We start from the raw sequence: 11098 nt of genomic DNA, 5'->3' as shown, positions 1-11098 counted from the left end.
CTCGTCTGTTTAACTATATATTTGGTTTTTTTTCTTGTGCCAGGTGTTTTGAAAACCATAACCACTAGATAGCGGCTTTTAAGTTACCGCTAGGTGACGCTAGTTACAATTTACCGCTAGGTGACGACAGTGGCCGCTGCGTGACGCCGGTTACATTTTGCGCGAGCTAAATTTTTAACCAGCTTTAAATACGTAAAAATGCACTTTGAAAGAAAAAGAATAGAGAGTTTCAACTCAAATTTTTCGGCAACCTTTTTAAATGTAAACGAGTTGGCAAACGACGGCTTTTTTTTACTTTGGGAATAAAAATATTGTCATGTGTTTCTGCTGTGATGGTTTGGTTAACGATTGGAAAGAGGGGAATGTACCCTTACTAATTCACATCCAACGGTTCCCGAATTGCAAATTTGTTCAGGATGAAACTACGGATAACATTCCCGTGCTACGCGAAACGAACGATTTTTGTAATTTAGGACCTATGCGATCTGAATTTCTAAGATTACAGTCGTTTAAGGATTTCCAGATTGATTACATAGACGTGAGAGATTTAGCACAAGCAGGTCTCTTCTACACGTATAACAAAGATTGTGTCAAATGCTTCTGTTGTGCTGGAGAGCTATTGGTTTGGGACAAGAACGATATTCCGATGGAAGAGCACGCTAAATATTACCCGAGATGTAAATTCGTTTTAAACCACAACTGCGGTAATATACCATACGAGCATGATTCAAACCAAGCGCCCTATTCAAGCACTAACGAGAAGGCTCTGGTCTATAGCTTAATTACTCATGTCATTGAAACTCTAGATCGGAAGAAATCTAGACCACTTTGTAGCATTTTATAATTTTCAACCAGAAACAATGAGTATTAAAATGTAGACGTTAAATCAATAAAACTTTGTGAGCGAGTGTCTTTCCCCTCGTTTTCATCATATTAAAACTGATATACGAAAAGACTATTCTGAACGCGTTGGTAAGGAAATTTTAAATGATGTACAATTAAAATAAGCTATTTTCTGACGTTACGCATCGTCGCTAGTAGCGCCTGTCCTGAGGAGGCTTTTTTGAAAATATACTGAAACTATTATTATCATGGTTCCTCGTGTATATAATTTGCTAGTGTAAACTAATTTTTCGTATGGTATAATAACAAAGAACACATTTACTAATAAAAAATTTATTTATAAAATGTTTTTCAAATATATTACATCATTTAAACAATGATCAATCAAATCCCTTACGTCAAATGGACAATAACCTATAAATTGTTCCAAAAAATATTTTTCCACTTGGTGATCCTGAGAAATACGAAAGGCGGCGTAAATTTCTATAAAGACACAGGGAATTTGTCGCTTCTGTAATGGTTTATAAACCGCTTGAAATTTCAAAAAATTGTCGACCAAAACACTAAACATTAAGTCTATAACCGGTGCGCTTTGTTTTAACAGACTTAACTGTTCATCTATAAACACTTTAATTTCATTTAAAGCCAGAACTTGCGCTCTACTAAGTGATAGACTGGCTGATAAGTTTATTTCGTTTACTCAAATATTTTTGAGTAAACGGCATTAAATTCCATGAAAATCTTCCTCCCGAACAAGAAACTTCGAAATTGTGTTCAAAAGTACAATCGGAATAAGGTTCGACGGTCGGAATTGGCAGATAAATCTTTTTTATTGTTGTTGAGTTTAGATTTTCAATGACTGAAGACCATTCTTTTGTAAGGGCGTCCCATGTTTCTAAGGAAATGTCCGTACTTTGAGCTCCATTAGAAATATAAATACCTGGCTCTTTGTTAAATATTGATACGGTCACTACCAATTGAGTGGGTGAATGTAACGTCAGAGAAACTAAAATAAAATACGTGTTAAATAAAATTAAAGTTTAAAAAGTTTTAACGTACCCTTTTTAAAGGACATTGTATGAATAATCCACTTTTTGTTATCGAATCAATTCAACTATAACATTTAGTCCTTGTATAAAACGTGCAGGAATTTTTTAATAGCTCGCGGCCTTTCTCTTTCTGCGAAACTCTCTCTCTCTCTGCGCTTTTCGGGGAACCTCGATGAATCGCTCTCTCTCCACGGCGGTGTGGCGCGCGTTTTTCTCTCACGCCGAAATAACCAGCTGGTGAAACTCCGCCTGAATGAGGGAGGCGTGTAAATTTATACCAAACGCTTTTGGGCCAAGTCCACCTGCAAATTTTTTAAAATGTTAAATAACTACACATTTAAAATTTAGTGATACGTAACAATAAGTTTACCTCTTTTGATCAGTATGTTGCTTTATTTTAATACAACCTATTATACAATTTTTTATACATTTTTTATACAATTTTTTAAACAATTTTTTTTATACAATTTTTATACAATTTTTTTTTACAAAACGTGTTATAAGATAATTTTTAACTCGGAACCTAGAAATGGAAAATGGTATTAGAATTGTAATTATTTTTTCGGAACCTAATGTTTTACCGCCTTCTACGACGATAGTGATTCCCGGAGCTGTAATTAATATTTCAAATTAAAAATTAGAAACATGATAGTTTTGTTTTATAATTACCATTTCGAAGATCAAGCTCCCTAGGTTTGTTCGCTGGAGGTTTCGGGTTTTTCGGAGATGTGGCTGGTGGCGATTCGGTCGGGTCGTCCTGTTTCTCGGGATATATTTCTAGGGGATTACCCTCTATACTTTTTACATATGCGGCCACTTGCCTCGCCTTTTCATAGGCGCACACATTTCTGTAAAATAAGAAATACTATATATTTTCCCCGACAAAAGATGGTGGTCATTGATTCATACCGCGTATGGTCGTTGTTAAAATGGTGGTGAAATTCTCCCGGCTGTAGCTCTAATTCGGGGAAATTAGGACACTCGAATCTCGTGGCCACAATTATTCGATCTAAGTCGATAAAGTTTCCCAGGTACTCTTTCGTTTGCCTTTCTTTGACAATAACGTATTCGGCCAGTCGCGTTATATTTAAAACATGGCGATCGACGGCCTCAATATCGTATTGTCCCTGAGCCCTGGGAAGCTTATTGACATGGTTGCTAATCGCGTTCATTTTGCGGTTTGTATCCCCCGAATAATTTTGAGCAGCCGGTGTTCGAAAAACAATGAGGTCTTCGCGACCATCCGAAGTTTTGTATCCAATCTGTAAGATTTATATGGAACTTTAAATATAATAATAATAATAATCAACTAGGCTATTACCCAAGGCACCACCATAGGCCGAAGTCATCAAACGACTTTTGAAGCCATTAATTTAGGTGGCCGGGTTACACGCCCTGCCAACAGCTCCCTACACTAACTATTACAATAAATACTATACTAATTACTATATAAAACTTAAAAAAATTACCTCTTTTACTAAAAATCGTTTTGATGACGTATATTTATTTTTAGGCCAAATCATGGCAAAAAGAATGTGTACGGCTACAAACGATTCCCTAGAAGAAAAAACTAAGTATTTGTAACATTAAAAAAACACCTATAGAAACTTACATTTTTGTTACTCCGGGAAGGCTCACTAGGGTCAGGATTCCGAGATTCGGGCGACTTAAGGATATATATACTACCTAAAACCCCCTAGGGGGACGCGTTGGTTTTAAGAATAATGTGCAGGTGGTTAATTTTATTAAGCTAACGTAACTGAAAGTGTAAATGTAACTACTCTGACATTTTATAACCCCTAGCGGGACGCGTTGGAAACTCTAGCAGCTGTTTCTATTTCGTTGTAAACCATTTTGGTTTAATTTCCGTAACGGTTTTAATGTGCAGGTGGTTAATTTTATTAAGCTAACGTAACTAAAGATGGCGGCGTTATCCAAGCATCCTAGCAATTACCAAACTCGGGATCACACTTGGAAATAAAAATGGATATTTTACTATCGCCGTCGCTATGAATGTACCTAATTCGTCGCCTTTAAGTACCCAGTATTTCCAAAAGCATTTCGTGACTCCATTGGAAAATCCATTTGGAGATTTAGTTTCAGTTTTTTCAATTCTGTAGGCTTCCTTCAGCTTTCAACTTTTTTTCAACAGATCACGTGATATAAACTACGTCACAAGTCGTGAAATAATTTTCATAGATGCGTTGTTGTTTTCATAAGCCAGCCGCTATGGGAAAGAGAAAGATGTCTCTGCTTAGAGTACCAAAGAAATGCTGGATATGTGAGGAACGATACCAGTCCGTGAGAGGTTTCAAACATCATTTAATGACTCATTTATCTTGTAATAAAATAAAAGAAGAATCGGATCTGGCGTGTGATTGTGAGGCGAGTGAATCTCTCCATTATACCGAGCAAGAGGAAATGTCAGATGATAAAATTATCGATTATCTTAACGAACTTATTGTGGCATGTAAAAAGCGCGATGAAAGAATGGAATCATACGAGTCAACAAAAACTACATCTAACGTGGTTTTTCCCGCCGAATTCAAATTGCCGACTGAAAAGCAAATGGATGCTTTGATTTATTTTCAAGAATATTGTAAAACTAATCAAATTTCTTATATTAAAACCGTTGTAAAGAAATTGTGAATAAACGTTCTTTCTATTGAATTCATTGTTATTTTTTAATAACATTTTAAGGGGACCGTATAAAAGTACTTTTTAATTAAAGTAAACTAACAATGATTTTTAGAACACTTACAGTTTAACACTTAAAATTTAATGTAAAGGCGGTATTAAAAAACTCGGATACATATTTTTTTACATTGATACTTTATTATAATATTTTTCGTTACACTTTGAAATTAAAATATGTTTACGACTTTTGTAATATTGTTACCTTTCCAACTTGGCATCCTCGAATATATGGACACAATGGAATTGAACGACAATGAACTATTAACGGTATGTCTTCATCTTTCCATTCCTCAACCACCACTGCGCAAAAAGGGCATTTAACACTCGAGTCGTTCTTGAGCGAATAAAATCAACAGGCGGCCAACTCTTCGGTTCCATATTTAACCCAGTTTTTAAAACTTAATAATCTTTCTTGTTCCGAAAACATTTTTAAAGACTCGTACGAATGCTCCTTTCGTATCGTAGGAAGGACACTTTCAAGTTCTATTCTCGCTGCTATATATTCCGCTTGAAGTTTTCGTTTCTTTTTTTTTCAATATATTTATACTTTTTAATAGTGCCGTACACGGTTCGTTATTTTCCTTATCACTCATTATCCAACTGTCGTCCAATTTTGTTCCGTAAAATGAAATATGTAATTCTTGCTTCGTAGGGTTCACCCTAAACTCGTTACCGAAAACACCTGTTAGTAAGTTATTTCATATGACGCTATAAAATACGTTTAACCATTATTATTACCAAGTTAATACGCGGGAGATTATAACAGAAAAACAAGTTATAGCTTTGGTCCGAGTTTTGACGACAACGTATTTGGTAGGCTTAGCTTTTTACTGCAATATTAACCGAAATATCAACATTAAACTAGCATACAGGAACATTCGTTGGTCAAGTATTTAAACATTGCTTACATTAATAATGCAGTCGTTACAATCAGGGTAGTGTGTGCTGCCACTAAGTTCTTAATTTACCCCTGGTGGTGAAACTATAATGCTCTTTAATACCCTCGGTCAACGAATTAAGTAACGTTCGTTATTTGTTACGTTTATAAGAGTTCAATTTACCCCTAGTGGTGAGAAATGGCAATACTATAATGTCCTTTAATGCTGGCAATACTATAATGTCCTTTAATAAACAACGAACGTTTATAAGAGTTCAATTTACCCCTGGTGGTGAGAAATGGCAATGCCACTCTAAAATCTAAATAGAATCTGTAAATATTACTATAAGCCCATATCTGCTACCCATTTAATAAAACTATTAATCATTTTAAAGGTTCACAAATTGAATGAGCGTTCTTTCACGTAGTGGCCCCTCCCATAATTTCGCTACCACTTACGAAAATTAACGGACCGTACATGTTAAAGTCTATTAAACCGCTACGTAAACATTCCTCGTGCCGCTTGGTAAACACGGAATAATATACAGCTAGTTAACGATAGATTTAAATATTAAAGATTTTTACGACATTTATAACGGCTCAATACAAGTATAGTTCTTAATACTATAATTAATATACACGATATTATTGATAAACTAACGCAAAATTATAAATAATCGCAGACATGTTCGACTGGTTATATGTTGTCGTAAATGTTTTATGCAATGTACACGTTTAACACGAATAACCGTTTAAAAGTTCATATAGGAGCGAGTTGTTTAAGTAACGGTATGGACCCAAAAGCACTACCTTAGTTCATTATAGAAGTGGTAATATTAAAAATGATAGTTTCTTAATCTCATTCTCCTTATCTTTCGCGAACAAAACATGTTCGATTTCTTATTAGACCAGACCGAAGGTACGGTAATATAAAACAATTTAAACGATTTATGTACGTGAGGCATTGTTAGATTAACTTTACACGAAAATGGTTTCCCCTGTTTTGGGACAACTTAACCAAATATTGAAACTTGTACAGTTTTCATATCAGGTAATCATGTATCCGAATGAAAATATCCATAGATAGCGACGTATATTTAAGTGGAGAACATTTAAACCAGGCGAGGTTATTTGCTAAGTTTGTTGATATTCAAATAAACGTCGCGCCGAGGTCACCATAGCAACGGGGGATTCTCCGCTCAACACCTGTTCTAAATAAATCACAGCGTTAAAAATGGAGATAAACGCGGAGAAAAGCATTCCTTTAAAGGAGCGCTAACGCCGTGGAGAGAGAGAGAGATAGTTCGCGGTAATCAGAGGAGCGCTAACGGCGTAGAGAGATAGTTAGCGGTAATCAGATTCCTTTGTGTCCGACCTGTACTGAACTAACCACATCGTGTTTTATACAAACTAGTTTCGCTTTGTTTTTGTTGTGGAATAATGACTTATAAAGAAAACAAGGACTATGAACTGATTAAACATTTAAATAAAGAATTGAAAAAAATTAATCGTCAACTTGAAATGGATTTGATTGCACAAAGAATGAGATATTTTCAAAAAGAGCATAATTATCACGAAATGCATTTGGAACGACCCCCAAAAACTGGATTCTTAAAGGCGATAGACGAGTTAGTGGTTTTTATTGATAGCGTGTTAAATGTTATTAACGATAGTTCCTTTGTGTCAACAACAAATGTTGTAAAATATAAATAAAGTCTTAAATTTAAATCAGAGTTTTTTAATTTAAACATAGAAGGATGTAAGATAATTTAGAAAAGTGATAACAATTTGACAAACACATTTAATTTCAGGTTCAGAGCTGAAAATTATTTTATAACATTGTATTATTCATTTTTGAGTTTTGTAAAAAAGTTTTATTATCAATTTTATTCAAATAAGCAACGGTATAAGTTGGTTTTTTTAGATGTAAACTAGATTAATTGTTACAGAACTAAAACCCGGTTTGTTTGTTATTATACCAATGTAATTACTTATTACGTTTATTTAAATTTCACGAGCGCGAACCGACCTTGTTTAATTTATGTAAATATTTCGTATAGTGGCAATGTATTCAATATAAATTAGAAAGCTTTCCCTTGCGTCGTTATTAAAAGTTACGTGACGGTAATATATGATACATATGTCATAATAATCAAGTTCAAGTCATCTAGGTACGTAACGATATAAAAATCCGTTAGGAACAACTTGTTTAAAAAGCGTTAAAAAATTGACGTAAATATGGTAAATTTCCTAAAACAATAACAAAGATGGCCACCCACCCGTTTGAATATGCAACATTAAAGATGGCGGCCAAATCACGTGAATTTTACAAATTACTAAGAGTTCATATAATAACCACTAAGAGAGTTACAAACTTATATTAAGCCTTTGTCATTTTTATCGGGCTTCCTAACGGTTAATAAAACACAGCTTATAAAACTGATTAATATTTCCTTTTTAAGACCACTTGTTGATTTAACCCCTATCAAATATCTTTACCCCGTTATTAACGTATTGACTATGTTTAAAAAACTTGAAATATCCACTCCCTAATTACTTCACAAACTTTCCCGCGCGTCGTTTTTAAAGGTTAAGTGACGGTAATATATAGTTTTTGATGCATTTACAATGTCATAAGCTAGGCCCAAGCCATCTACCGACATTTAATGCGACGTTTTATGTTAATATATATAAAAAATTGTTAGCAACAACTTGTTTAAAAACAAACTTGATCTAAAGTATATATGGCAAATTCCCTAAAAATAACAGACATGGACACCCTTTTCAATACACAGAACCCGTTTAAATATGAATCATTAAAGATGGCGGCCAAAACACATGAATTTTTCCAGCCCAAAATGACTAACAACCGCTAAAAGAAAGACCACTCGAAACCAGCCTACAAACTTTACCCCGTTATGTGTTGTAAATATGAATCATTTTTACCGCGCTTCGGGAAGGCGCGTTTAAGAGTCTATACTTTTTATGTGCATAAAGATTAATAACCTAAAAACCGTTAAAAAGGTGCCCGTATTAGGGGTGACTTATATTTGAAACTTCTACCCGAATCCAAAGATACCAGTCTAGTGGTGAAGCATTGACAAATGTTAAACTTTCACCAGCAATCTTTATGGAAGACCCATTTCAATTACCGTAAATAAGATGGTGCGTGTCACGTGACGCGGCTATAATCATTAACGAACCATATAGGGACAACTTGTTACCCAATGAGACACCCCTGGTGGGACACTATAAAGATGACCACGAATGACAGGTTATAACACGATACAAGCTTTATCCCGTTATGTTCAGTCATTAAAAGTGAATCATTTTTACCACGCTTCCTAACGGTTATTACAACACAGCTTATTATGATGTAACCTTTTATTATACCTTTAACTCTCAATTTCTTCCTAAGAGTTCAACCAAGACACCACTTGTTAATTGGTCGATACATTTTCTCCCTAATCATTTCACATGTTAAAGAATTTTCAAGTCAAAAATTACTAAGAGTTCTTATAACAACCGCTAAAAGAGAGACCACTCGAAACCAGCCTAAAAGCTTTACCCCGTTATGTGTTGTTAGCGTAAATATGAATCATTTTTACCGCGCTTCCTAACGTTAAAATACAGCTTATAAAACTCATTAATATTTACTTCTTAAGATTACTTAAGACGCTTCCTAACCGTCTTCAGAACATGTTAAATAATTTTCTCGCCAAAATGCTAAAAGCTCAACCATATAACATCCACTAAAAGAGATCACTTGTTCGGGTCCATAATCTCAAAGACGCTTCCTAACCGTTGTCAGGTAATTAAACCATGCAAACGTTTATACTAGTAAATACAAACTTTACCCCCCTCCACTTGTTCTTTGATCCTTTTCGCGCTTACATCATCATAAACGCATGTTAAATCCCCGCCAAAACTTTAACAGTTCAACCATATAGCTACCAGGTCAATTAGCTCTAACGTGTTATTATAAAGGTACAAACTTTACCCGTTTCCCCGCCAAAATCATGTCAAACATGTAATAGACCTATAGAGTTTAACCACTTGTTGATCGACGGTTACACTTTCTCGCCAAAAATTAATATTCAAACATATAATATAACTACTTGATGATCCTAAACACATGTTACTGTACTATCCATATAACAGGTCAATGACCCCTAACGGTAAATCAATATTTGGCACGCTCATTAATATTCACCCTTTTTTAATTGACCTTGAACAGGTCGACTAACTAGGCTAATTAATTAACACCTGTGCTCGTTACGCACGAGTGCACGCGTGACACGCGCCCGAGGGGGGGCGGAATCGCGATTCCCCGCTTCATTCCCCCCCGTCACGCAGCTGTGGACGCGTGGGGGAAAGCACGCTGCGCCCCCCGTGCTTGGCTAGGAATACGGTACTATACTACTAACGTTAATACATTTGACTAGACCAATTAAACGAACCAAGAAAGAAGCAATTTCATTAGTTGCCTCTTAGAGTTAAGGAACTATTTTGACTACAACTACATCAGTTGCCTTTTCTTATTTGAAGTTCATTAAAGTCCCATAAAGCAATCAATGAGATTTAATTTCTTTATTTCAGAAAGCAAAGAATAATGGACTCTAACATTACGCTAAATGTGGGAGTGCAAAAGGTGAAATATAAAACCAGAAATTACGCGAAGACAGCTTTTTGACAACGCACAAACCAAACCACTTAAATTGGTGTTTGTCCCGAATGGTTTAAGTCAGAAAGATACTACCAGCCTTTAATCACTTTATAGCAAGTTTGAAAAAAAAAGAGCGTAGCACCACAGGGCAGCGCCCCTAAAATAAAATAACTTTTTCCAGGCTCATTCACATTTTAAAATTAAATTCGGGAAAACACAACTTAAATTCGATAAGGTACTTCAATTGCATAATTTGTCACCTTCTTTAGAGCCAGAACGTGCTGATGGTGAAATTTCAACCAGTTTTTGCAAAGAAAGTGAAAAAAACTTTTGGAAATGTTATGATCAAAGTATCAAATATAACATGTGCAAAGTATTTCACTGCTATAAGTGACAAATACAAAATATTTTGTTTAGGTTAGCTCTAAGGTAAGTTTTAAAACAGTTAATTAAGTTTTAATTGAATTAAATAAACTTTCAGCAATTATTCGATTCTTGCATAAAATGGAATTAGAACGTCGGATGGTGCGAAGAGGTGCATTTTCTAACGTCATATAAAGCCAAGTAAACCTAACTGATAATTTTATTTACTTTTGATGTTTTACGTTATATTAGACCAAACAAATTTCGTTTCAGATTTAATTTTAATTATATCATCAGAGATACTTTGAAGGTAAGTGGTTTCAATTAACGATTTTAATATTTACCTATTACACTATGTTAAAAATTATATTTAATAATTGAGTGTTTCTTAAAGAGATAGTGCCAACTCAGATTAATTTAAAATTTTGATCTTTGGCTTACACGTTATGATAGATTTTTAAGTCCTGAATCAGAATATATATACATATTAGCACTTTCAATTAGTATATAGTTTTATATTTTAATGTAAAATAATGGTATTTCAATAGCTGCGCAAAAAAAATTAAAACGTTTCCGGCTCATCTGGTAAAATTAAATTTCAAC

General features: G+C 34.5%; 2 protein-coding genes across 2 annotated transcripts; one reads left to right on the top strand and one right to left on the bottom strand.

Moving 5' to 3' along the window:
* The first annotated feature begins 316 nt into the window (after positions 1 to 316).
* LOC149949129 (putative inhibitor of apoptosis) lies at positions 317 to 844 on the top strand. The gene has a single exon (XM_090169367.1). The coding sequence runs from the start codon at positions 317 to 319 to the stop codon at positions 842 to 844; it is 528 nt and encodes a 175-aa protein (XP_090025493.1).
* Positions 845 to 2108: 1264 nt separating this feature from the next.
* On the bottom strand, positions 2109 to 3728 carry LOC149949128 (uncharacterized). The gene is made up of 6 exons (XM_090169366.1): positions 3505 to 3728; positions 3362 to 3449; positions 2802 to 3154; positions 2562 to 2740; positions 2474 to 2503; positions 2109 to 2194 (listed from the first exon to the last, which is right to left on the bottom strand). Coding segments are annotated over exons 1-6 (738 nt in total). The 5' UTR covers positions 3507 to 3728.
* Positions 3729 to 11098: the final 7370 nt, after the last annotated feature.

Source organism: Leiobunum rupestre, chromosome 3, assembly GCF_980474605.1.
Source record: "Leiobunum rupestre chromosome 3, qqLeiRupe1.1.hap1, whole genome shotgun sequence".
NCBI lineage: Eukaryota > Metazoa > Arthropoda > Arachnida > Opiliones > Sclerosomatidae > Leiobunum > Leiobunum rupestre.
This window is presented reverse-complemented; position numbering and strand designations above follow the sequence as displayed.

Excerpts from the sequence above, each read along its gene's own strand:
- LOC149949129 (XM_090169367.1), top strand. The coding sequence starts at position 317 with ATGTGTTTCTGCTGTGATGGTTTGGTTAACGATTGGAAAGAGGGGAAT.
- LOC149949128 (XM_090169366.1), bottom strand. Across the intron at positions 2,504-2,561 it reads GGAGCTTGATCTTCGAAATG|CTCCGGGAATCACTATCGTC; the intron begins GTAATTATAAAA and ends TATTAATTACAG. Across the intron at positions 2,195-2,473 it reads CACTATCGTCGTAGAAGGCG|GTGGACTTGGCCCAAAAGCG; the intron begins GTAAAACATTAG and ends AAAAATTTGCAG.